The 25167-nt window shown below is 31.0% G+C and overlaps 1 protein-coding gene across 1 annotated transcript in view; it reads left to right on the top strand.

Moving 5' to 3' along the window:
• LOC148278531 (PAS domain-containing protein cky-1-like) overlaps positions 1-25167 on the top strand; it is a gene marked incomplete at its 3' end in the record, with an annotated part of 144676 nt that overhangs the window by 98114 nt on the left and 21395 nt on the right. The window contains exon 4 of the mRNA XM_088231268.1: positions 331-389. Coding sequence (XP_088087394.1) covers positions 331-389 — 59 coding nt within the window. The remainder of the gene's footprint in view (positions 1-330; positions 390-25167) is intronic.

The following is a 25167-nucleotide window of genomic DNA, read 5'->3' as shown; positions in this document are numbered from 1 at the left end:
TTAGACTTATTATTTCTGGCTGCGATACGATCCCACTTATTATTTAATGATGCACACTCCTGAACACTTACTCCCACACTAATACACATAAACACACATCTACACTTACTCTCATACAAATACACATAAACACATCCTTTTGTTGTAACACAATTTCATAATATGTGTGATTTTTATTGAAAAACTTTGCTGGTCTGTCTTTGAAGTGTAATAAAAAAGAAATGTTATTTTATCATTGTCGACTGTTTGTTTCTTTGATATAAATAAATATGAGAATCTAAACGAACTCTACTTTCTATAAAATTTAAGTATTTTTATTTTTATTTTCAGTGTTCAAGAGACTCGATTTAAGTCTTCAAGCACCTACACCAAACATTGGATTTTCCAAGGTAATGAAATTTTCTGCTACTGTAATATGAACAATTTTTTCCTAAGATTTTGTCTAATTGAGTATGTAATAAATTTGGGATTTGCATGTTAGTGTAATTAATATCCTGACGGAGAGACGGGTATGTCTTGAAACTCGTTGTCACTGAAAAGTTGGTAAGTCGTTAAATACTTTTATTTATTTATTTTTCACCACAACATGTCAGAGGGGGCAATAACAAACGCTACTTTTATCGGTACATATTGAAGCGGTATAAAGTCAAATGGATATTTATGTACAAAAATGTGTATTCGAGTACCTATTTATATAAAAATTTAAAGTATCTTCGTTCGTTACCAATAACTGAACATGTTAAGAATAAAAATTGTATACATATTAATTTTTTAATGAAAAAAAACTTAATTTTACTTCGCAGCTAAAATTTTATATAAACGCTTACTTTTGATTGTAATAATACATGCCCGAGGACCCATTGCAGTGGTGAATTACAGTACAGTACACCCAGGTTTGAGACTTTTTTTGTGTCCTTAATGTAAATCGATCCCGTAACCTTTTATGAGTGAGTCAAGTGTCACGACAATCACAAAACCAAGGAGGTCACCCCTTGTTTTCCAAGCATTTATTAAAATTTTTGACCTCAAAGTAAATGGTTTAGTTGCGTAATTTAAAAAAATGCAAAAACCTTTAGAGCATTTAACCTTTTTCTTGGCGATGTATCCGATAGTATACATGTGATTTCTTTTTTTCTCATGAATTAAAACGTGAATTAAACAGCATTAATTTAAAACTGCTTTACCATATAAATTATTCTCAAATCCATTACCACAATTTTATTTTGGATTTTAAAGCCTTATCAACCTGTTTAAATGTGCTAAAAAATTTTTTTTTAATTCTGCCAAGATAATAAAATAAAATAATTAAAAATAATCGAAACACAACGCGCGCGTTAAAATGTAATTCGTTAAAATCAACAATATGGAAAATAATTGTCATTATCACGTTCAAATAGATGGCACTCGAATACTGCTCCCAAGCCAAAAACATGTTTCGCGTTCAAACTCTGCCGCGTGTAAAATTGTTTTAACACACAATCCAATTAAAATTTAAATAGAGTACAACACCTTATAGGAGATGCGAACCCGGCACCTAGCGTCTGAGAACCATAAATCACAGCTACACTACCGAGCATTTCAACAGAGTGCCATCGTATGGAAACCCAATCGTTAACTTTCCATTGGAAACAACCGCAAGTTAACGCTGTACTAAATCTCAAACCCCTTTAGAGATTGACTGTTAAACCCGTACAAAAATCAAGGGAGATACAGTTGTTAACTCTCTAGTTCATCGTAGTCAAGGGATTACTTTGAATACATTATCGAGGTTTCTCAGGTGGTTGACAGTTAAACTGGGTGTGGCAAACTTGTAGGAAAGTGTGACACTTTCCCGCGTTTTCCGCCATCTTGTCATGTATTATATTTTACAATGTGTCAAAAGTAGATAAAGTTGTTGAACCAAACGATTCTGTGTAGTTTGAATGTGTTTTGCTTGTATTTTCCCTTTGAAATGGCAAAACATTGTAGTGTTATTTATGCACCTGAGCTCTTTAAATTATAAAGCTTTATTAGGAAACTTTCTCTATTTAAATTATATTAGATATTTCATCAGTTTTCAAAACCTGTCTGGGTTAAAAGGGGTTTGGTTAAAACAATGCCATTGCTTTTTTGCACAACTGGTATGAAACTAAGCTATTACAACGAATCGTTTCAAACTATTTTAGGTACTCGTAATATGAGAACGCTGCTGTTGATATAGGTATGAATGCGATTAAATAAAAATAAATTGATTAATTCAATTAAATGAATACTCAGTCTTCAGTGCGCGTATTTGTATATATCGCACTGGTTAAGATTCGACTGTTCGTTACATTATCCTGCTGTTAATTGTAAGGCTCGCTGTCTTGTTTTCAGCACTTTCATTTAAGGCGGTGAATTCAATGGCATGTAAAATCAGCTGTGATCTCTGACTATTACCAATTTAGCTTCTCTGGACCTTATTCAAGGGGACACTTGATTCGGAAGCAATTAAAGCTACTCGAGAGCGAAATCGAAAAAACCGCACTGTTAAAAAAACTTTTTCGTATGGCCTTTTGGATAAAAAAATATTTTTACCCCACTTTTTTCTCTTTCTTATTTAAGAATAGCTTTTAAGGCATTTTTCAATTATATGATTTGGTATTTTCATATTAATCAAATGCCTGGCCTTGTTTGTACTTTCTACATGTTATTTAATGATTTTTTTTTACACCATAATATGTTTTTAATACTTATTACACATTTCAGTACTATTTTATAATATAATCAATATTATAACTATATTCTCAATAAGTACCAAGTGTTTTTTTGTAAATACCGTATATAACAGAATGTATTTTCTATTGATTCTGTCTATTTTTATTATATCACTAATTCTGTATTATAACTGAATTATAGCATTATTTTATCTAACTATATTTTCTTTAAAGTTACCTCTATTGACTGTATTTTAGGTTTATACAATGTTTTGTAAATTTAAGTTTATTAAATTTTCAAAAATTTCATGTTTTGACAGATATATTTTTTGCATACCTCTCTATGCGCGAAATAGCATATCATCATCATCATTCCCTTTCCGCACCTAATAGTGCATAGAGCACTGCATTGGTACAGAAATCGCGGTGTATCTTGATATATTTTAAATTTTTATGTATATCTATGAAGGTCGGTCTTACGCTTTAAGTACCAGTCCAGCTCCTTTAAAATATTTAAGTGTAAAAATTCATTTTTAAATACATATTTCGTGTCACCCTGTCGGGAATCGAACCTAAGAGACCTCTTGTATGGTAGGCAAATGCACTGACCACTACACCAAGAAGTCGACAATGTATGTATATATATAAAGTATTTGTACCATAAACTTTTGAAAAAACATATTTTATTGCTGTACTACGTGTATTATTGATTAGATTGATTGTAGAGTTGAGGAAATGTGGATGTTCAAACATAAGCAGAATGGTGAATGTTACAGTGTGTAAAATGGCCACTCAAACCAGCCAATGACAAGTCATAAGCCCTGTAAATGCCTAGACTTCCATATTCCCTTCTCAAAAATGTTTTCCCTCTCTTTTGCAACAAATTAAAAAAATATGTAAACTTATATATTTGAGAATGAATAACATTAAAAAACAGTATTTTTTTATATAAGGTTGATGCAGTATGTACATATAGTGTATGTACATATATTGTACAAAACTTTATCTAAAAAATATTATACATTCCTAATTAAACCAAGGTTATGTATGAGTAACACTATTCTCTCTTGTTTCATAATAATTTTTACGAATGTAATCAACAATAAATAAATCTTACAAAGCTAATTTGCAAATACTTAATCTTTTGACCCGTAATATGACTGCATCGCGCTTTAAATTAAGCCATGACGAAATATAGAGAGCGAAGTTTCTATTAGAACTAATTGCATCTTATTAAATGGCTTCTGAAGTACTGAAAATGGCTTTATTTGAGTAATTTAAGCATTAAACACTAGAATATGGTATAAGATAGTTTACTGTCATTGAACGTTTGTTAATCAAAAAAGAAAAAATATTTATCAACTCCAACAACGAAAAAATTTCGCTTAAAACAAACATTTTCAATAATTCACATTTTTGTGGATGTAGCCATTCCACTGGCGAATGCCTGTTTCTGTCAAATGTAATATTTTATCTACAAGTATACATATATTTCACATAAATCATATAAAATGTAATTTTAGTTTTGATAATATAATTTATTTTTGAAGGTCACGAAATTTAAAAAAAAAATCGAAAGAAAAATCAACAATGTTTTTAGTATGTGAAAAGTGACCACTTAAACCAGTCAGTGACAAGTCATAAGCTCTGCAAATGCCTGAACTTACAAACTTCCTCCTCAAAAATATGTTTTCTCTGTTGCAACCAATTAAGATCGAAATTATAATATTCTTCATTTATTTTATTGGGTAATCAAACAAACATTATGTACACAATTTGTGACAATTTCTTTGTATATTAGTGTAGGCATTCATACACCAACCAAAAAAAATGTTGACATTTATTTTATTTATTTCGAATACAAACAGATGTACAAGTTAAATTAGTATTTTTTTAAAAACTATATGAAATGTATACATAGTAGGGCCTGCCATCCAATTATATGTATTCACTAAATAATAAAGCGACGACGGCTTAAAGTTTAAACTATAAAAATAATAAATATACTATATATTAAAATAAGATAAATATGGACAGAACAAGGAGATAGTGGAAAGGAAAAGAAGAAAATTGATAAGGAGTGGTAAAGGATGATTGAAGGAAAGTAAAAGTGGAAAATTGCAAAATTTATGTTTAAGACCTTAACTTTGTGGTCAAACATTTCAACTTATTTTAGTAAATATAAGAATACAACATCTTACCGACTTTTTATGTCTACCGGTTTTGAAACTTACCCGTCTCTTCGTCAGGACACTCACTATACTAACACGCGAATGCTAAAATACACCCTCACCTTTACCATCACCGTAGTATTTATAGTATTAACCAAACAAATCGTAAATTATATGCAGCGTTATAGGGGGTGTGCAAACACCACCGCGTACGAACATAACGTGCACATCCGAACATGTATTATGAGAACACTGGATTTTAATTTGAAGCACTACTGCATAATTTCGGAGAGCACATATCTTTCCATTTACAAGTGTAATCGTAAATTAAAGCTCCAAGTTTATAACCACACCTGTAGTGCTCCAAAATAAATTCAAGTGGTCCCATCACATGAAACGCCGATTCATTAAATAATAGATATCTATAAATATTTATAGGAACAAATACATCACATACCATCGTTTGCCTTTTTTGCTTTGGTAAATTTACATCATATTTAATCTAAAATAATCCTGAGAGTGCGCTAGAGTTCCTATACTGGCAAAACGTCATACTACTGGTTTTTTTAAATTTGTCTAAACTACCTCGATGGACATTTTATGAAAATTTACCAATCTTAAAAGTTCGCCACTGATAAATATAGGTTGTGAAATTTAAGAGTGTGTACGGGAAGATAAATTTTTAAGGCTCTAGTCTCGTAAAACGAACGCAAAATTAGGAAATCGTACAATTTTGCCATTTAATAGCGAAATTTTTTTTTAATCGCTCAATAATAAAAATAAAAAAAAAAACATAAATTACGTAAAAACAATATTTTTTAAGGGTGTTTCTGTTAAAAAATATTCATAAAAGTTTTATGTAACGATAATGTAATTACTTTTAGACCGGCAGATTACGCCATTTCAAATTTAGACTAAACTTAGGTATCTGAGATCTCAATAAAGACTAAGCATTGAACTAAAATTTGTTTTAGTAATTAAAGATAATAAGTTAAACATGAAAGTAGCCAAAGCCAAATTTTTATTTTTTGATTCTGAAAAGAAATACAAGCGTTTTAAATCACATACATTTTTGTGACATTTTTCTTTATTTCTACATAAAATTATGCCTTCCGTAATACCTAAAAAAAATAAAAATATTTTTGTTGAAACCTTTTTTAAAGAATTGTATTCCGTTTTTTTTTTAAGAATGTAATTCTGGTTGTAATGTTTAATTTATAACAACATCTTATTCACGTTTTTATGACCTTCAGACCTGCTCTTATCATTTTAGTTTTACCAGAATACAGCCTTAAGATGTACAGTAAATTGTACAAAGTTGAAGGTGTTACCAATCAGACGGATGAAATTACCTGAAGCGATGAAATCGGTTATCAGTCTCACAAACTAAATGAACGAAAATATCACCTTTTTGTTCAAAAAAACTGACAAAATAAAACTGTATTTTATTCATTTTTTTTATCTTTACCCAGCAGTTAAGTAACGCTTAATTTATTGAATTAATTTCATTTGAGCTCAATAATTTTATAATTTTCATACTTAGTTTCGTATGTTTAGCGAATATTATGTGTGAATACCTGGGCAAATACTTAACGGGGCTTTATATAGGTTCAAATCAAAATCAATTAATAATAATGTAATACACGCCTTTTCGTCGATCGTCGGTTAAACAAAGGAAAATAATAACGCGTTATGAAGATTCTGATAGAAGAATAAATAATGAAAAGTTAAAGGTGATAATTACAGGGAACCAAAGTAGTTTTTGATAATGATTTAAAAAAATGGCGGTTCACAAGAAACATTTTTATTTTTATTCGACATTTTGTTATTTATTTGCTCACTACGCAGATGAGCAAATATTTGAGATATGTTAACGGTGCTAAACGCGCTGTTGGTCAATCAAAAAATAGATTTATATACGGTAGCATAAACATTTTAATTAAAAAATCAATTGTAACCATAACCATTCAGTAATATTCAGTGTAATAACGAAATTTTTGCTATTCTACGAAAGTTGTTTCAGACTCTCAAAAACAATCAGATCAACTTTAAACAAACCGTAAAGTACTAAAGGTGTTCAATGAGTTGCTGAAAGAGATTAGAGAAGCTGGGTGGGTTGGCCGAGTGGCTTTGGTAAAGACCAAAACTGGGGTTTTTGGTCTTCACCTTTTCTTTGTTTCTTCGTTCCATCGCATTGTTAAGTGGGATGGCGATGGTTTTTTTTAAAGCAAACATCCATATAGGTAGCTAGACTTTCACCAGAGATAGTCTTAATTTATATAGTTTTTTAAGAAAACATTATTGTATTATATAATCGTTTATAAGGTATAGCATGTTGTTAAGGAAATACCAGTTTTTGGTTCAATACGGAAATATCACATACAAAGAATACCAATAAAAAGATATGCAACGAATTTTCTAAAATCAAATCTATTTTGAAAATCAATATGGATATTGTGGAAATATGTTGTCATACATAACTTTGAAAACTAAATCATGAAAAAATATTTCCTTATAAAAAGGCGACATGTTTAGCCTTGATAATAGTGACGTCAAGATTCGTGAAGAAATTTTATTTAAATTTAAATAGTCAACAAAGTTCAAAATTTACACGATTTGTGACGTGTAAGGGCCAATACAATTGTCCGTTTTTGTGGGAGAATTATAAATTTAAATTTATTTTTTATGCTACTAATAAGCAGAAAAGTTTTGTTTTACTCGACAGTATTATAGACCCTTATTTATTTGAAATTGTAAAAAAAGTTACAATTTCCTATAAACTAAATAAATACACTGCATTAATTGAGTTGACGGCCTCTTCTTATCAAATTTCACCTTCGTTGCATAAAAAAAGTATGGATTAAAAGCATTGAATGTATGTGGATATATTATTATTTTGTAGATAAGGAGGCTTGATTTTCATATTCGCAGTATTAATCATAGGGATCGGTTTGCAGCCAAGTCCCGCATCTCGTCCTCCACTGCTCTATTCTCTGCAACCTTCTTCAGCACAGCTTATGAGGAGCAATTTAAGTCCTCGCACGTTTTTTCTTTATACTCCCGTCGGCGTCGGGGGCGCCCTCTGTGATTTGTCCCCTCATTCTCTTTATTATGTCATGCAGGAGACCCACGTCGCGTATAATGTGGCCGATCGATTGGGCTCGCCTCTCTAAGATGGTTTTGATTAAATGCCTCCCTTCTTCTGAAAACCTTGTCATCAGTGATGTGATCTCTCCAGGAAATTCCTAATATTCTTTTGTAGAACCGCATCTCACAGCCATATATCAAAATGCTCCAAACAAATGTCTTGGCAAGTTGCTTGCGGAGTTTTATGTCTATTTTGTTTGACTTAAAAACCCTTGATTATTTTTAACGCAAGCGTTGCCTGCGAAAGTCGATTTCTCTTTTTGTTTTACCATTCCGGGTGATCCTGTTCCCAAGTTACACAACTCTTTTCGCGTTTTTCAGTGTTGCTGCTCATCGCGGGCCACAGTCATCACTTTAGTTTTGCTCCTGTTTATTTTCATGTAAAATTTATTATTTAGTACATTCTTCGTGGCTGTAAGGGCTGCGATAAGGTCATCTTCAGTTTTAGCAATTAGAGCGATGTCATACCTTGAACATACCTAGTCATATTTACCTTTTGTCCATGTTTTTTAAAACTAAATATTTTCGTTTTTATGATTTACCCAAACATTTCAATTTGGAAGCCATTTTCAAAGAATTAATAACTCACTTTTTTTAAATGGTAATCGAGTTGAGGTGGAGTGGGGTTCAAACCTCGGACTTTTGATCCGGGACGCTAGCCACGGAACCACAACCTGAGTGTATTTTATACCCTCTCTCTGACTCATTTATTATCTGATTTCATTTCATGTTTTCACTCGTGTTTACGTTTCTTAATATTCCCATTAATTAAACTTTTATTTTAATTCTTTTTTGTTGCTTAGTAATTTAATTTTCCATCTTAGAATACTCCAAGATATTTCATCTCATCAACGGCTTTTTTTATTTATATTAAGCTTCATCATCAGTATCCTGGTGGTATATTTTTTTCCCCTATATTTTAATATTTTGTTTTTGCGATATTTCATTTTAATTTATTCCTTTTTAACCATTTTAAAAGATTTCCCACAATTAACGTTATTTATTACTGTTTTATAATTATCCTGATATGTAAACAATTGCATCATCTGCAAATAATATATGATGTTCTCATTGACTATGCCTTCTTGTTAAAATATTCAATACTAATAATGCCATGAAATCACCTTCCTAGAATATTTTTTCATCTAGAAATTTTATCAAGTATTGTAGGTACTATTATTTTTAATAATATTATTATCGAAGTTGACCTAAGTATGTAATTTTTATTATCTCGCAAACTTCTTTAATGACCACATTTTCCATCCAAAATTGTGAGAACCTTTTATTCTACATTAGAGCATATAAGATAGTTAGAAGAACGCTTATGCCAACTAATACCCGTTCAAGATACTATACTGGGGCAATAGAAACACACAATACCAAAATAATAAATAACTACTCAAAAACTATTTTGAAATGAATATTTGTGTTTTTGTAATTTACTGAAAATATTAAACTTTTATAAACATTTGATTTTTTTCTAATTGCTTAATTCACACAAAGATGGGACAATACTGTCTGGTCCCAGCTTTGGGCTTATTATTTCAATGTGAACATAAATTTGGCGGACATGACAATGGACCAAGACATTGTGCTAGAGATAAACAGCAGGCCATCTCTGGAGGACAGTGACTTATCCCCACTACCGCGCTCGTCATCGTGTATCCAGCTTTGCAAAATTCTATGTTTGATCGACTGTCGAATTGTTGTATTGTCCTACTGTCCTGACTTGCACAGTTTAGGCTATTTACGGAGTTAAGGCAAAAAAATACTTTTCTGTATTTTGTGTTGTTCTCGTGTGAATTATTACTTAGAAACTATGCCTAAAAATAAGAAACAAAATATGGTGTGGCTAAACTGATCTGATACTTCCTTAGAACCACAACCTAATGTTAGTATCTAGCACCTCATCAATCATCATCATCATCTCTTTTCAGCACTTGATGGTTAAGATGATTAGTCTTTCGCTTCGGGTTATTTTTCTTTTTTGGCAACTATCCATAAAACATTTTTTTGCTAAAACAACTTTTATATAAATAAATTATGTCCATCATGTCTGCAATCGAATTCGGGACCTCTTACTTGATAGTAAAATGCGTTGACCATTTGATCACGAAGCGAACTAAAACCTCCTCCACAGTTCTAATCATGGTCCATGCTCGGATGTTTCGAAGCCAGGAAAGCTGTTTTCTTCCGACTCTTCTACGTCCCTCAATTTTTCCTTTCATGACAAACTGAACTATGGCATATTTATCACCTCTCAACACGTGGCCAAAATATGAAATCTTACTATTATTGGCTCTACGTAATACTTCATTGTTGATTATCATATCGGTCCAAGATATTCTTAACATTCTACGGTGGGTCCACACTTCAAATGCTTCAAGGCGGTTTATAATATTAACTTTTGGAGTCCCCGCCTCTACACCGTACAGTAAGACAGACCATTTATAACATTTGACCATTCGTTGTCTCAGATTAAGGTTTATATTATAGTCACAAACAAGATTTTACATTTTGTTAAATCCTGTTCGGGCTGCTTCTATTCTGCATTTTATCTCAATGTCGGGGTCTAGATTTTCTGTGATGATACTGCCTAAGCACCTTAACTGTTCCATTCTCTCAATATTGATACCTTTAAGTTGCAGATTTACATTTAGATGACTCTCTCGACTAAAAAAAATAAGTTAAGTTTTGTTTCCATTAATATTTAAACCAAAACGTTCACCGACGGAGTTAATCTTATCACGCAGTACTTAAAGGTCTATATTGTCTGCAATTAGAACGGCGTGATCTGCATATCTAATATTATTAATATCTACACCGTTTACCTTCACACCGAGATTTGTACCAATCAGAGCTTCTTTGAAGACCAAGTCAAAGTACAGGTTAAACATTATGTTCAGTGTTAGGAAAATAATCAAGATACGCTTTAATTGAAACACCAATCCAGTGCTATGTGCACAGCTGTATGCAGATAAGTAAATTACAAAGATAATTATACTTCTGATAAAAAAAAGTTACGTTATATATAAAAACGAGTTTATACTGTTTTTTTTTTTTAATTTCACAAATATCGACACAATAGTCTTAAAATTTAAAGTCCTCCTGAGTTGTAAGCATACAAATCGTCTAAATCTATGTTTCTTTTACAGGGCAAACTTATATCGAAAAATGTAGAGAATTTTTTTTACGCACAATTATTTTGTGATTTTTATTTTTACGTAATGAGTATATAAATTCAAGAGAGGATTATATTTTTGATTGTTTATGTATATTTTTTTTTGCTTAAAACACTGCCACTATAATTTTCCTCCCACACGGTACAATCAACTAACTACAGCGGCCCCAGTCCGGCGTAAAAGGTTGTATGTTCCATATTACCAAGTTAGGTACCATCTCGTAAATACATAGTTAGGCGCCTCAGTGGGATGGATCTAATTATTATTATTTAACATCAGCATACACTTTATTATATCGGCTTGTTCCAACGCTTATGGTCGCTCCGACGGCAAAAAAAAAAACAATCTTATTAATTATCTAGAACGGGTGATCTGCTTGTGTTTGGCATCAATTAACTCAGAGCACGTGGGAACTATCTCTATACGATACTAAATGGAATTTTATATAACATATATTATCTTTGGTCTGAACACGGTCAATACTCGTGCTGGTTCTGAATACTTACTGTTCTAAAATGTCTGCAAACTGTTCTTTCAGACGCAATCAAAAATGCGTGGTAAATTGTTGTTTTCTACAATTTTTTCGTTTTTTTAAAGTAGATTTTGACAATTGACAGTAAGTGTTCAACATGAAAATAACAGATCACTAAAATGATGAAACAAAAATACTTTAGGTACTCTTCGTTCTCTAAAAAGATTTAACTATTTTCTTCCAACTACAGCAAAAATACATAAATCTATATCAATTGATTATTTGTTTTCTCTGTGCTACTGGTATGCTTATCTCTGTTACTTAATAACATACTGTATTTTAATGTTTTTATAAAAAAATATTTACATTTATCCCGTTTCTTTCCTTGGTTCTTATTTCTCTCTTCTTCTATACTCATTATCAGATTTCACATTCTTCATCCTTTAATATTTGTTTATTTATTTAATCCTGTACAAAATAATCAAAACTCTGCCTGTTCGAGGATTACTGTGGTTTTGCATTTTTAACATGCAAATTTTAATTGCAACATTCAAGTTTCCTCTCAAACATAACCATAATAATATTCACGTATAATGTTGGTTTGGTAGTACCAAAAGTATGTAATAAGTATGATAATAGAACTCTCAAATATTAAGTACATAGCATTTTTAATTTATTGCCGAATGAACTTAAATTTAACTTACATTGTAACAAGATTAAAATAAGAGAGTGGCTACTCGATCAAAAGTTTATACATGAATAGTAGCTTATGTGTAAATATTTTATTTTTTTATATATTTTCTTGTATTTAAAAAGTAAATTTATGTTTTATTATTAGTATATACGAGTACATGTATATCTTGATCTTTCCGACTGTTAATTTATATCTGTTATTCATTGTTTTTATAAATGTAAATAATATTTTATAAGTTGGTATAAATATAATCTCCACTAACAAGCTACAGAAAGTGGCTTGGTGGGATTTTAGTTTTAGTAAAAATATAACAATTGAAATTTTCAAAAAATGTAAAATCATATTATTTAAATAAAAAAATAAAAATAATAATAATAATAATACGCCCGAATATGTATAAGATAATGTATTTTTTAAAGTTAGTATTTGCAAGCCATATCTTCTAATTAAAAAACAGCTCTTATTTTTTCTTTAATAAGGTTTTTTAATGTTTATATTTTCGTTATTTAGTACAAATTTTTGACCAACTCTTCTTCTGACCAGTCTATTTTTTTGTTGGCTGGAAGATAATGTTTTTAGCAATAAGTCCGCCAAAATACTTATTCTTTGTACTTGAAGTTTTAAATATATAAATGCCTTTACATAGATAGGTGCACAAATGTCGAGATTCGTGAATTATGCGAGACTATACTAGCATTATCGACAAAATCAAGAAATAAATGTTGCGTTGTTTTGGATTTATAGAGCAAACGAACAGTGAGAGAACGGCTAAATGGATTTGCGATACGAATGTTGATGGATGCAGAAAACGAAGGAGACTGAGATGGACATGGCACGACCAAATCCAACAAGTACTTGAAGATGTATATTAAAAAAGTCGGAATTATCGACCTGTGTTCATTAGAAGATTTTTAAATGTAGAGGATGCGAGGTATGTATGAAAAAACTGAGTGCCTACCGGTTTGTTTGTGTTTGTTTGTACATTTTAAAAGGTGTTTATAATTTTTAATCTGTTTGCCTTTAGATTTCATACATAGATTGCTTATAAAAAAATGACAATCGACGCTAAATTGGCAGTGTACAACGAGGTTTTAGTTTCATGGTTGATGTGAAATATTTATTAAAAACGGTGTTATAACACTAGAATATTTTATAGTCCCTGGACTGGCACCTTAAGGGTACTAATCATATTTCCTTTATGTAACAAATATGATTAAGATACTTTGCCATTGGTGTACCAATGCAGTGCCCTTTGCACCATTAGATGAGAAAAGGGAATGAAAAAAAAGAAGTCAGGAAAAAAAGCGATAATTTAGTATTATAGAAAATCACTTTATATGGTATTTACATTTAGTAGGTTCCTTTATATTTATAAGTTGGTTGGTTTTTTACTTTGGTTTTTATACCCCAATGTCCAGAATGTGTAGATTAGTCAATTTATCACACGAGTTGGAATTTTTTGGGATAGATCTTCCGGCTTTTCGTAGATCTCTTCGCGACTAAACAGTGTAGGATGAAGTTGGATTGGCATGGTTTAGCTCAAAGTTTTTGGTCTTTCGTTTTTTTGAATATACTGTATACAATTACTGTTTTGCCCTTGTTTGTCTTTGCTGAATAGTTTTATGTTCTATTTGTTCAGTTTTTTGCATTTATGTTTCTTCATGTAACTGTTGTAATTGGCTTAGGCCGTATGTATATAATAAATAAATAAGTTTATTTTAATGCCCAAAACTTGTGTTTGAAAACTTAAAAACGGTATCTTATAACTTCATATTTTGACATTTATCCTTTATATCCTGTACTCTTTAAATGAATCTGAACGAAGCATTTTTATTTGTAACTGGTTTTAAAAATTCATAAAATGAAGATATTCGTACAATGCAAGCAGAAATAATGAAATAATACTATCTTCTGTGGGTACCAATTACCGATCTTATTCCATTTTTTTTGTTACAAGATCTATGAACGGTATAAATGTTGAACAATTATGTGTTTTTTATTTTCATTTCAATTGGGATTCAACTTGGAACGGCATTATCCAAGGTGTCTCATTAAAATTGGCCTGAAAATAATGTATATGATTTGACGTGTACAAAACATCCGGGAGGTGTGTTAGGCGCTAATATTTATAACTAGAATTATGTTTATCGTCTATCCTCTACACTCTATATAATACCTAATAGAAATCTATCTAATCTAATAAATCTACTATGTTAATGGCTAGAGCAATCATTAATTGCAAATTATTTTGTAAAATTCAATTGCATATAAACTCCGCTATGTGGCACTGAACTATGCGCACTGAACTGAACGAACCATGAAATTTTCTATTAAAAAATCGTTTTTCAAACACTCACAATAATAAATAGATTCGTTAGGTTGCCTTCAACAATTTGAAAAAATGGATATCTCATAGGATAGAGACAGCTCCTAAGCCCTGTAAATACATATATTTCCATATCCTTTATAGAAAATGTTATCCATCTCTGTTGTAATATTTTAATCAAATGAGCTCCCAAAGGGGTAAATTCCAATTATCGTCCAAAAAAAAATTCATACCATTTTAGGTGTAATATTTTCACCTGCAAGCAATTTGACGTTTAAATTTGTGATTAAATTATTCTAAACAGTACAATTTTCAACAACTCAATTAAATGTTTTGCAATCGTTTAACGGTGCACTTCTAGATCTTAAATAAAGTGCTTTTTGAAGAATTTGAACACAAATTTAAGTTGCTTTATCTGAGAGAGCTCTTACAACCTCTTTCACAACATGGACGATCAATCTCTTTGCTCTAGTAACGAGAGAACCCTCTTAATATCCCTTCACCGCTCTAATTTTGCCTCCTCCTCCTGAGTCATATCTACTCGATTGTGGAAAAACCTACCCACTAATGATAGTCTTTATTTACATTTAAATCAAGATTCAAATTTCACTATCTAAATATTTGAGTTGTTCCTTTTTCTTTTTTATTTCCTTCTTATTACCTCTTTTCTTCACTCTTCATAGTATTGTATAATTTTTTTAGTAAATGTTTGTTTTAAATTTTGGTGTACAATCAAAAGATTCTGAACATGTCCACTTGTAATTTTCTTAAACTGAATGGTTTGGGTAGGTAGGAAGGAATTGCCTTAAGGCAATATGCCCGCCCTTATATGTATTTAAATTGTATGTTAAATAAATAAATCATTATTTAGTGTTAACATAAGTTGTGTCTTTTATTTTCCAAACGAAAAGAACAAGAAGACTTAGTAAAAAAAACTTCACCAAATTAGTCAACAATGTATTCTCCTTCATTCTTAATTTCATAATTTATTGCATCTTCACCGTACACTGCACAAATTTCGCGAGCAGCTTTAGCTGCTTTATTTCTTAATTGAACGCGAACAGATGGAGGTATCGAAAATCCTCACTTTCCCTCCATCCGTTTACTCGACATTTCATTTTGAAGGCTTAATATGTGTTCCTTAAAGCACACACAATATCTTGTAGAGGAGAAACATTCATGAAAAAATCATGATAAAAATCTCTAATTACGTGTATTTATATTTAATAGTATATTTTTTTCCTAACGCGTAAAAGGCACAAACGAGAAAGTTCAGTGCTACGGGAAATTGTATACAAAATTTTTTTTCTTACAAGTGGTAAATATTAGAGCATTCATTGTACGGCGAAGTATCTCTGAAATGTATGAAAAAATAATAGAAATGAACTACGTAAATAACGTAACAGGTTCTTCCGAATCAACTAAAGATAGAGTGTTGCTATAGATTTCCAGTTTCTGGGAGGCCAAGTAACCAATCAGCGGATCTTGTCAACTAGAACTGTTTACGTCACTGGCGGCACTATTTTTTACAAAACTTTATAAAATCGCCGCGATGATAATTGATACATAACAACAATTTGTATCTATAAATAATAATCTACAAACAAATAAAAAATTTAAAAAATACATAACATCCTCGTTACCATTTTTTGAACAAAAGAAAATAACATATGCATATAAAATATACTCTATTTTACTAGAAAATAATATTGGATGAAATTCAGTATATAACGTTAGTGTGTTAACTAATAAAAGTGACTTTAAATGATTCTGTAAAAAAAAAGTTTTTATTTTATTTTAATATATGTTTTTTTATAATCATATTAAAACATAAAATTAAAAATTTACGAGTAGAGAGAGTTGCTTCAATAATGTGTCGGGAATCGAACCCGAGACCTCTTGCATAGTAGGCAAATGCGCTGATCATTACTCCACGAGGCCGACGATACAATCAATACATAGAAAAATAAATAAAGGTAGTGGATATAGTGAAAATATAGTGAAAAACATAGTAAAGTACATAGTTTTAAAAAAACTTATTATGAAATGTAGTAAAAGACAGATTAAAAAATGTACATAAAAACCCAGTAAAATACATAGTGAAAACAAAATATATGGTCAACATAGTAAAAAACATAGTCAAAATCATATTTAAAAACCCAGTAAATACATAATAGAAAAAAAGTAAAACACATAGCAAATATATATATGAATAACAAAAAACATGTTTTAAAAAAACATAGTAAAATGCATAGCAAAAAGAAAAACACGTTTAATAAACATACAAAATGATATGATAAAAAAAATTGAATATAAAGTAAAAAGACAGAGACTTGTAGTTTTGTCTAACAGAGTGAATAAAATGCTTTCCAATAATTTCCTTTCACCGTAACAATCCTGTATTTTTCCTTATTTTAACTGCATACTTCATGAGATTACATCATGACGCAGTGTATTATTTGACCATTTTTTTATGTCTATACCCATAGAGCAATATAAACACATGGTTTACCCGTTGTGGTTAGATGATTATATAGAAAAACCATTTTATTAAGGTGTTCTTTTTTCGAAACAGGTGTGTGGCACCCGGTAACGGAGTTCTGGGTCGTGAGAACTAACCGCGGTCGACCTTAACCCCTATTTTTTTTATCAAAATCAAGTCCTGACGATGCAACAGGTTTGTGGTTTCATAGTAAATGCGTTGCATTGGAATAAGATCCTTTATTCAAATAATTCATGCATGTTTCGTTTCATTGCATATCCTGTTTTACTTTATTATTTTTATGAAATAAAATAAAATAAACACTAAGCACAATAATTGCTAATAAAAATATGACAATCGAAGCTGAACTGGAAGTGCACAACGGAGTTTTAGTTCAAACACTTGCGTATGATAGTAAAACATAGAACTGGCAGAGAAAGGAAGAACGGGTCGGGTTGTGGTCCCGTGGCTAGTGTCTTGGCTCAAAGACAATTTAAACAAATACAAACTTAAACCACTTTCGGACAAAGGATTTTGAGTATTATTCAATTTAAATCCATAACCTACTTCCACTATCTATCAAAACAATTGGTAACGAGAAAATGTTTAAAAAGGCTGTAAAAAAATAGATAGTGGAGCTAGGTGGAAGTAAAATGGATTGTCTCATTCGCCCATACCAATATTGAATCAACTGCTCCACAAGTGTATAGCTTATGTTAGGTTTTTGTTATTTTCATTGTGTGTTTTGTAATAAAAATAATATAGATATACGAAAATACCTTGTTTTTAAAACTGTCAGAATATTTGTTAATTATCTTCGTTTTTTAAAGTTAGTCTTCTTTGTTTATTCTCAAATAAAATTTAAAAAAAAGTATAATATGTATAATAATGTGACCTCACTGGGAAACCCCAGTGAGGTAACATTATTTTTATTATTAATTATAGTTTGTAAGCAAATAATATGAATAAATAAATAAATTAATTAAGGTCCGTGGTTCGAATCCCACCCTTCCACAAATTACCATTCACAAAAGTGAGTTATTTACGACTCGTTTAAAATGGCCCTGTAAATTAAATATTTGAGTAAATCGTAAGAACGCAATTTTTTTAAAAATCAATATGTGACATGGTTACGAATGATGAAATCAGGCGAGAGTGTAAATCTGAGGCAGGTATAATTTATAAGATTAAGAAAGGGTCTCTGAGATGGTTTGGTCATGTAGAACAAATGGATGGCAAAAGAATAGTAAAACAGGTATATACGGTGAGGATTAACGGTAACGTGGGACAAGGACGACCAAAGAAGACGAGCCATGATCAGATAAACCAAAATCTTAAGTCTGGTCATGTTAAAAGCAGGCAGAACCGAAGAGCATGTATGACAAGATGTATGAATGTGGAAGAAGCTAGCAATGTATGCCAGTGTGTGTCCATTTTTTCTGCCTATCCCTATGTATAAATGGCGTTATGGTAGTAGAAGTATTAAATAAAAAAGGTCGTTTTTTTTGTGCGGATCTGAAAAGAGGCCTCAAGACCTTTAAAATGGATCCGTATAAGTGTGTGGGGCGGGGCTCTCAATGTGTTATTTCGTGAAATTGGCTCTGCACTATTTAACCTTTTATATGGATTAAGAAATATAATTCATCATTCATATTATATCATTCATCATCATCATCGTTCCATGTCCGTTCCTTAGTACATGGTGTCCACAAAGAGCTTCGAGGCATTTCTGTCGGCTCCCGGCTCTTGTGCGTCCTTCCAAGTCAGGTCAGCGTCGCGTAGTTTTCTTTTCTTTTTTTCAAAAATATTTACACAATTCTCTTAAAATTAAAGTCCTGCTGAATTGTAAGCATACCTTATCGTATTACGTTATAAAATATTTAAAACTATCATTGTATGTATTTGATGAGGCGGAAATTTTGCTGTTTGCCGATGACATGAAGATTTTTTAAGTTATTAATTCCGTTAATGATTGTGTGACTCTGAAACGTAATTTAGATAAAAATGTTCCAGTAGTGCTCCACCAATAAACTACAATTTAATATAAAAAAATGCCACACAATAAGATTTTTTAGAATGAAAAACCTTATTTTATTTGATTATTTGATGGGTAATATGCAATTAGGCTCAAATTCTGAGGTGCGCGACCTGGGTATCGTTTTTGATCAAAAATTATCCTTTATTAGGCACATAAATAATATTACTAGTAAATCTCTAAAAATTTTAGGCTTCATGTTACGTGTGACTAAGGAATTCAAAAACATAGGCACTTTGAAGTAAATGTATACTTCATTAGTAAGAAGCCAGTTAGAGTATAACTCTACAATATGGACTCCTTACTACAACTGTCACCAAAATTCTCTTAAGAGAGTCCAAAAAAAATCTTACGGTATATAAATTTAAAACTTATACCCGTATGCAGAGAAAAAACTTAAGGTGAGGAAAGTACATTCTATTGTTTTCACCTTCGGGTTATTTTCCGTGTTTGAGATAAGAATGTATTTTCCTCACCTTAAGTTTTGTCTCTGCACACGGGTATTAGAATCAGTCATGAATTTTTAAAATACGAATTTTTACTAAAAACATTAAATTTGTTAAAACGTAACGATAGATGAAAAATTATAGACCTTTTAAATTTATTTAAAATTGTACATTCAATATGGGATTGCCCTGAACTATTATCTCTCATCAACTTCAGGGTGCCTGTAAGAATGACTAGACAGGTGCCACCGTTTTGTAGCAACAATTCACGGATAGTGTATACTTGTAATGCCGTATTAAACAGACTTCATGAACTCGGCAAAAGTTATTCCCATGTATCTGATATATTTATTGTAGGGTATTGTTCCTATAGAACAAACCTTTTGAACTTTTTCAATAATGGTGAATGGTAATTATATTTTTTATTCATGCATTTCAGAATATATAAAGTTTTTTGTTCAGTTTGCCCAGCTGTATGAAACAGTACTTATGATTTTCTTGTTGTATTACTGTAGAATGTTTTATTTTTAAACTTCCTACTGAATTTGCTGTATAATTTTTAGGTTAATTTTTTTAAAATAAATCTTGTCTAATTTTTTTTTATAAATCTTGGGTAAAAGGAAATTTGTTTTTAAAAAAATATATATTAAGACAAATATGTTAGTATTATAAATTTTTATAAAAGGTAGATTTGCCGTTTATGTTAATAAAATAAAAAAAAATACAAAAAACGTTTTTCCAATAGCCATAATTTTAGCATACGTCTCACTCCTGTATTTAACAGTGAGTACAGGAGTGAGACGTTCTAACATAAACTGCTGACAAACAGTCAGCGGAGGACGTCCAGGACGTCGAGAACCTGATGCCTTACAAAGTTGGCAAGCGTGGTTAAAGCTCTCAGGAGGCATCCGCAGTATATGGCCCAGCCAATCGTATCGCCTCCGCTTGATGACAGTTATCACTGGAGTTTTCTGCGTCCGCTCTCTTATGACTTAATTTCTTCCTAAGTCTATGTCCTAATTACTTCATACATTAAAAAAAAATATTGTTCTTATTTGCATCGAAGACTTTTTTTTTTACTGAGACAACATATTTATTTTGTAATAGATTACATCATCATTCCCCTTTGACACCTAATGGTGGATGGGACACTGTATTTGTATACCAATGTAAGTAAATCGTATGGATTTTTGGTTAAATTAAGGTAAGATGAGAGTCTAACGCTTCAGATGATGGTCAAGAGCATAAAATGTTAGAAGGGCTACCCCTATGCTGAACAACATCGCTCTGGATATTGATCTGTTCCATGTATGTATCCGAAGGGGTTTCCCGGAGCAGGATTCTCCCACTATTTTGACATGAGTCTCTTTCGTGTATTTTTTTTTCTTTTTTATAATATGTACGTAATGAATATATGTTTGTAATGTATGTGTTATATTTAAAATATACATATTGAATTGAAAAAAAAATTATTGCTTTGAAAATACCTTTGGAAACAAATATTTCTAGTCAATCATATCAGAAATCGAACCTGAGACCTCTTGCGTAGTAGGAGAACGTGCGTTCCATAAGACCGCGAGGCGAACAAAAAATTAAAATATAAGTAATGGATTATGGTTAAGGCTATGTTATATAAGATTATGTTATTTTACCATTATTATTATCATCATTCCCTTTCCGCACCTAATTGTGCATAGGACACTGCATTGTTAAACAAATAGCAGCGTATCTTGATCATTTTTATAACATGAAGGTAAGATGATCAGTCTTACACTCCAGGGACTATTTAATATTCTAGTATTAAAACACCTTTTAAAATAAATATTTCAGATCAACCATGTTGAGAATCAAACCCGAGACCTTTTGCATTGTAGGCAAACGGGCTGATTATTACACCATGTGTTATTTGGAGTTGTTATTATAAATGCATTGCAAAAATACTCGTTGTTAAATGAATATGTAAATGTGTATTTGCATAAATGCATTATGTCGACATAAAACATTTGTTTCTAAATTGGTTTAGATTCCCCTTTTTAATTGTTTCTGGACTGGCGCTTGAAGTGTAACACTGATCACCTTAACTTCAAGTAACTAATGATTGATAAATGCCGCATTGAGTGTACCAATGCAATGCCCTATGTATAGATGTGGACAAAGGTTAAAATATAACGTTTGCCTTTTAAAAAATAATAAAGAAGTTATATTTTGAGAGCTGTATATTATATTTCTTTTCAATCATTCGGATCCCTTATATAAAAAAAAAACACGCACATTTAATTTATTTGAGGTGTGCTTTATTGCCAGACTAAAACACAAAAATTAAATGAATACTAAATACAACGCGGAACAAAACAAAGAGTTGTTAATGGCGCAACCCTTGGCTTGGCTTAAACTTAATTTGTAGCAACATTGGGGGGTTGGCCCTTGTCTAAAGGAAACCGCCCCTAAAACAGTTCTTCCGTGAGAACAAAATCAAGTGGACCATACAAGCTCCTTACCAGTAATCAGGGATGCCAAAAAACGTATTTACTGGTGGTTAAAATGGGAAAAAAAAACATTTTCATTTATTTATTTACATACGTAAGTTTATTGTACATTATTTGAGACATAAGTTCCAACTCCATGGGACTTAATATCCTGTGTTAGGATAAGACTAGCGATTTAAAACGTTTTCTCTTAAAAAATCGATATGAATGCCAAATTCATTTGTTTTTATATATATGAGGATTTACCTCTTCTAGGAAAAACATGGATTCATTAAAATGGTATTAATAATTTTAATATTTAGGTATCATCACCATAAATATCATAAATAATTCTTAGTAACGCTTAATACGATTATTACGTACATTTTTTTTAGATGCATCGATCCGTATTTTAAAATAATATTTAAAGTTCTGATAAAACTGTTTCTGATACATTAACGTTGTTTTTTAAAACAGTAATAATTATTGGTTCTTCCGGGACGGATGTTCATTAAAATAAACATGAATCTCAAGATTTTATTTCTCCCGTGTCCACGGAAATTAAAAAGCGTTGAGTTATTTTTTTAATTGCTTGTATCCTTTGATACATTTTTTTCTGCTTTAGTAGATAATAAAAAATCTTAGGTTTTTTTTTATTTCCTTAGTACGAGTACATAACAAGGATAAAACTTTACTTTCATCGTGTAATTTAATCATTGTTGCCTATATGTTTTTTTTTTTTTTTAAAGGAATAACCTACCAAGCTTCTTTTTTAGAGACTTGTCAACAGGTGGTAAATAGAATATGGAAGAATGTTATAAAAAATATTACAACACCCAGGACAATTGAAAAAAAATCTTTCTTGGATTTATTTCTTGCAACTGGCGGGAATCGAGCCCCCGACGCTAGTTTTACAGCTGTCTTACCAACTGCCCCACGTCGCCGGTGCCTGCCTTTCTAAAAAAAAAAATAAACACAAACTCGCCTATAGAAGTTAATTTCCTAAAAATCTGCATACGAATGCCTCAAAAGTGTTTTTTTAAATATATATTTCTTTTTATTTTATTCAGAAAACATACAGTCATACATAATAAGTATGAAAAACAACATTTTTTTAATATAAAAAGACCAATTTAGTTTTCATAAATTATGCAAAAGATATAAACATTAAATGTGACCAAAAAATTTAATAAATACGAAATTTAAGTGAGAAAATAATAATGGTTAACATTTGCGTTTTCCATGGAAGTTATCGTTGGTAATAAATGGTGTTGCAAAATTCTACTTTTTTTTCTATAACCTTTTGTTAATAGTTTCACAGTTAGCTGTCTTACCAACGGCGTCTGCCTTTCTAACAAACAAATAAATAAATAATATATTTAAACTCACCTAAAGAAATTAATTTCCTTAAAATCTGCATACGAATGCCTCAAAAGTGTTGCAAAATTCTACTTTAAAAAAGTACATTTGTATTTTTTTCTATAAACTTAAGTTAATATTTTTCTCAGCCCTGTTTCTGTCACAAGATTAACTGAAATTAATACTCATTTTTTCAGTCAGAACTGATAACAGTAATCTGTAGAGACTGATCGATAGTCTCCCGGAGTATATGGCCCTAAGTATAACCTGTGATATAATTGACTTGGAATAATTCATTAAATTGGTGGTCTCTCCCAGACCAGCTTTATGACCTGTTGATCGGTACCAAACCATACAAACAAGTTACGAAGTTACCCTTTCGGGTTTACTTAACTGCTACGTATTTTGCATTATTTCGCATTTATAAAAATGGCCCATTATCAGGCTGATCGATTATTCATTATTTTTATTATATTGCCTGTGCCAGAACACAGTTCTGTCTGAAATAAAATAAGAATCTTGGATGATTGTTGTAGACTCTATGACTGCAAAAAGTAAAAATCCTGAAATAGGAAATTGGGAGTGCAGAAACGTTCACCTTGTAGTGCAGTGGTTGGCGTGTGCTCTTACATGCTTGAGATCTCCGGTTCGATTTCTGAAAAGGTTGACATGAAATATTTGTTTTTGAATGTGGCTTTCTACTGAAGCATTTTAGTTTATACGCTGTATTTGTTAACGAAAGGGTGAACTGTAAATGAAAAACGAATTTTATTCAGTTTTGTGATTTGGAAATATTTGAGAAAGGATAGGAACATGGAATGAATACCTACCTTTGATATGATCTGAATGTTCTTCAATTTCTGACACTGGATGACAAAATGAACTATAAAATGTTACAATGTTTTCCACGACGCGCGACGATTCCAACCACTGTTTATCCGATTTTATGTGAAGTCAAAAATTTTGTTTCGAGTCTTCTAATTTTGAAAATTCTTCTATCTTGATGTTAGGTAGGTACCATAAGGATGGTTCAAAGGAAGGATGGGACGAAAGGTAATCGGCCAGGAATAGTATCGATAAATTCTCTTATTTACTTAACAGTATTTGATTTAACAATACAGTACCCTATGCACCAACGGTGCGGATAAAGATTTGATTATGATAATATTACATTGCCAATACGTACATTTATTTTTGTTAGAAAATTTTGCTTTGAACTGGCATTATGTATAGAAAAAACACTTGTTTAATTTGTTCATTAGTGAAAAACATCGACTCTTTCAAATAATTGTGTCAAGAATTGTTGTTAAACGTTCTACCCACTACTCTATAAGTTGACAATTTATAAAAAAAATAAACACCTTAATAACTTATGTATTGTTTTACACGAAAAAAGAAAAATATTGATTTTTTTCATCTTGATCAACTATCAACTGATAGTATCTTTGGGTGCCCGGGGCCCGCTTTACAATGGGAAGTTAACATGTATCATCAATTTTCTCTACGAAAAAAATATTTTTTTTTCTAAACGTGTTCAATTATAGGTAACTGATGAAGATACTTTATATATTCATATAAATACACACATTTTCGTACATAAATATCGATTTTGCTTTATTCCGTCTCGACACGTACCGATAAAGATAGCACTTGTAATCTCGGGCCATATATACATTAGTGTTAATAAAAATAGTGGTTTTGGGAAAAAAATGC

This window comes from Micrasema longulum, unplaced genomic scaffold (genome assembly GCF_059751315.1).
Source record: "Micrasema longulum isolate JH-2025_06_02 unplaced genomic scaffold, ASM5975131v1 h1tg000865l, whole genome shotgun sequence".
Lineage (NCBI taxonomy): Eukaryota > Metazoa > Arthropoda > Insecta > Trichoptera > Brachycentridae > Micrasema > Micrasema longulum.
Note: the sequence above shows the minus strand (reverse complement) of the source record. Positions and strands in the feature narration are given on the sequence as shown.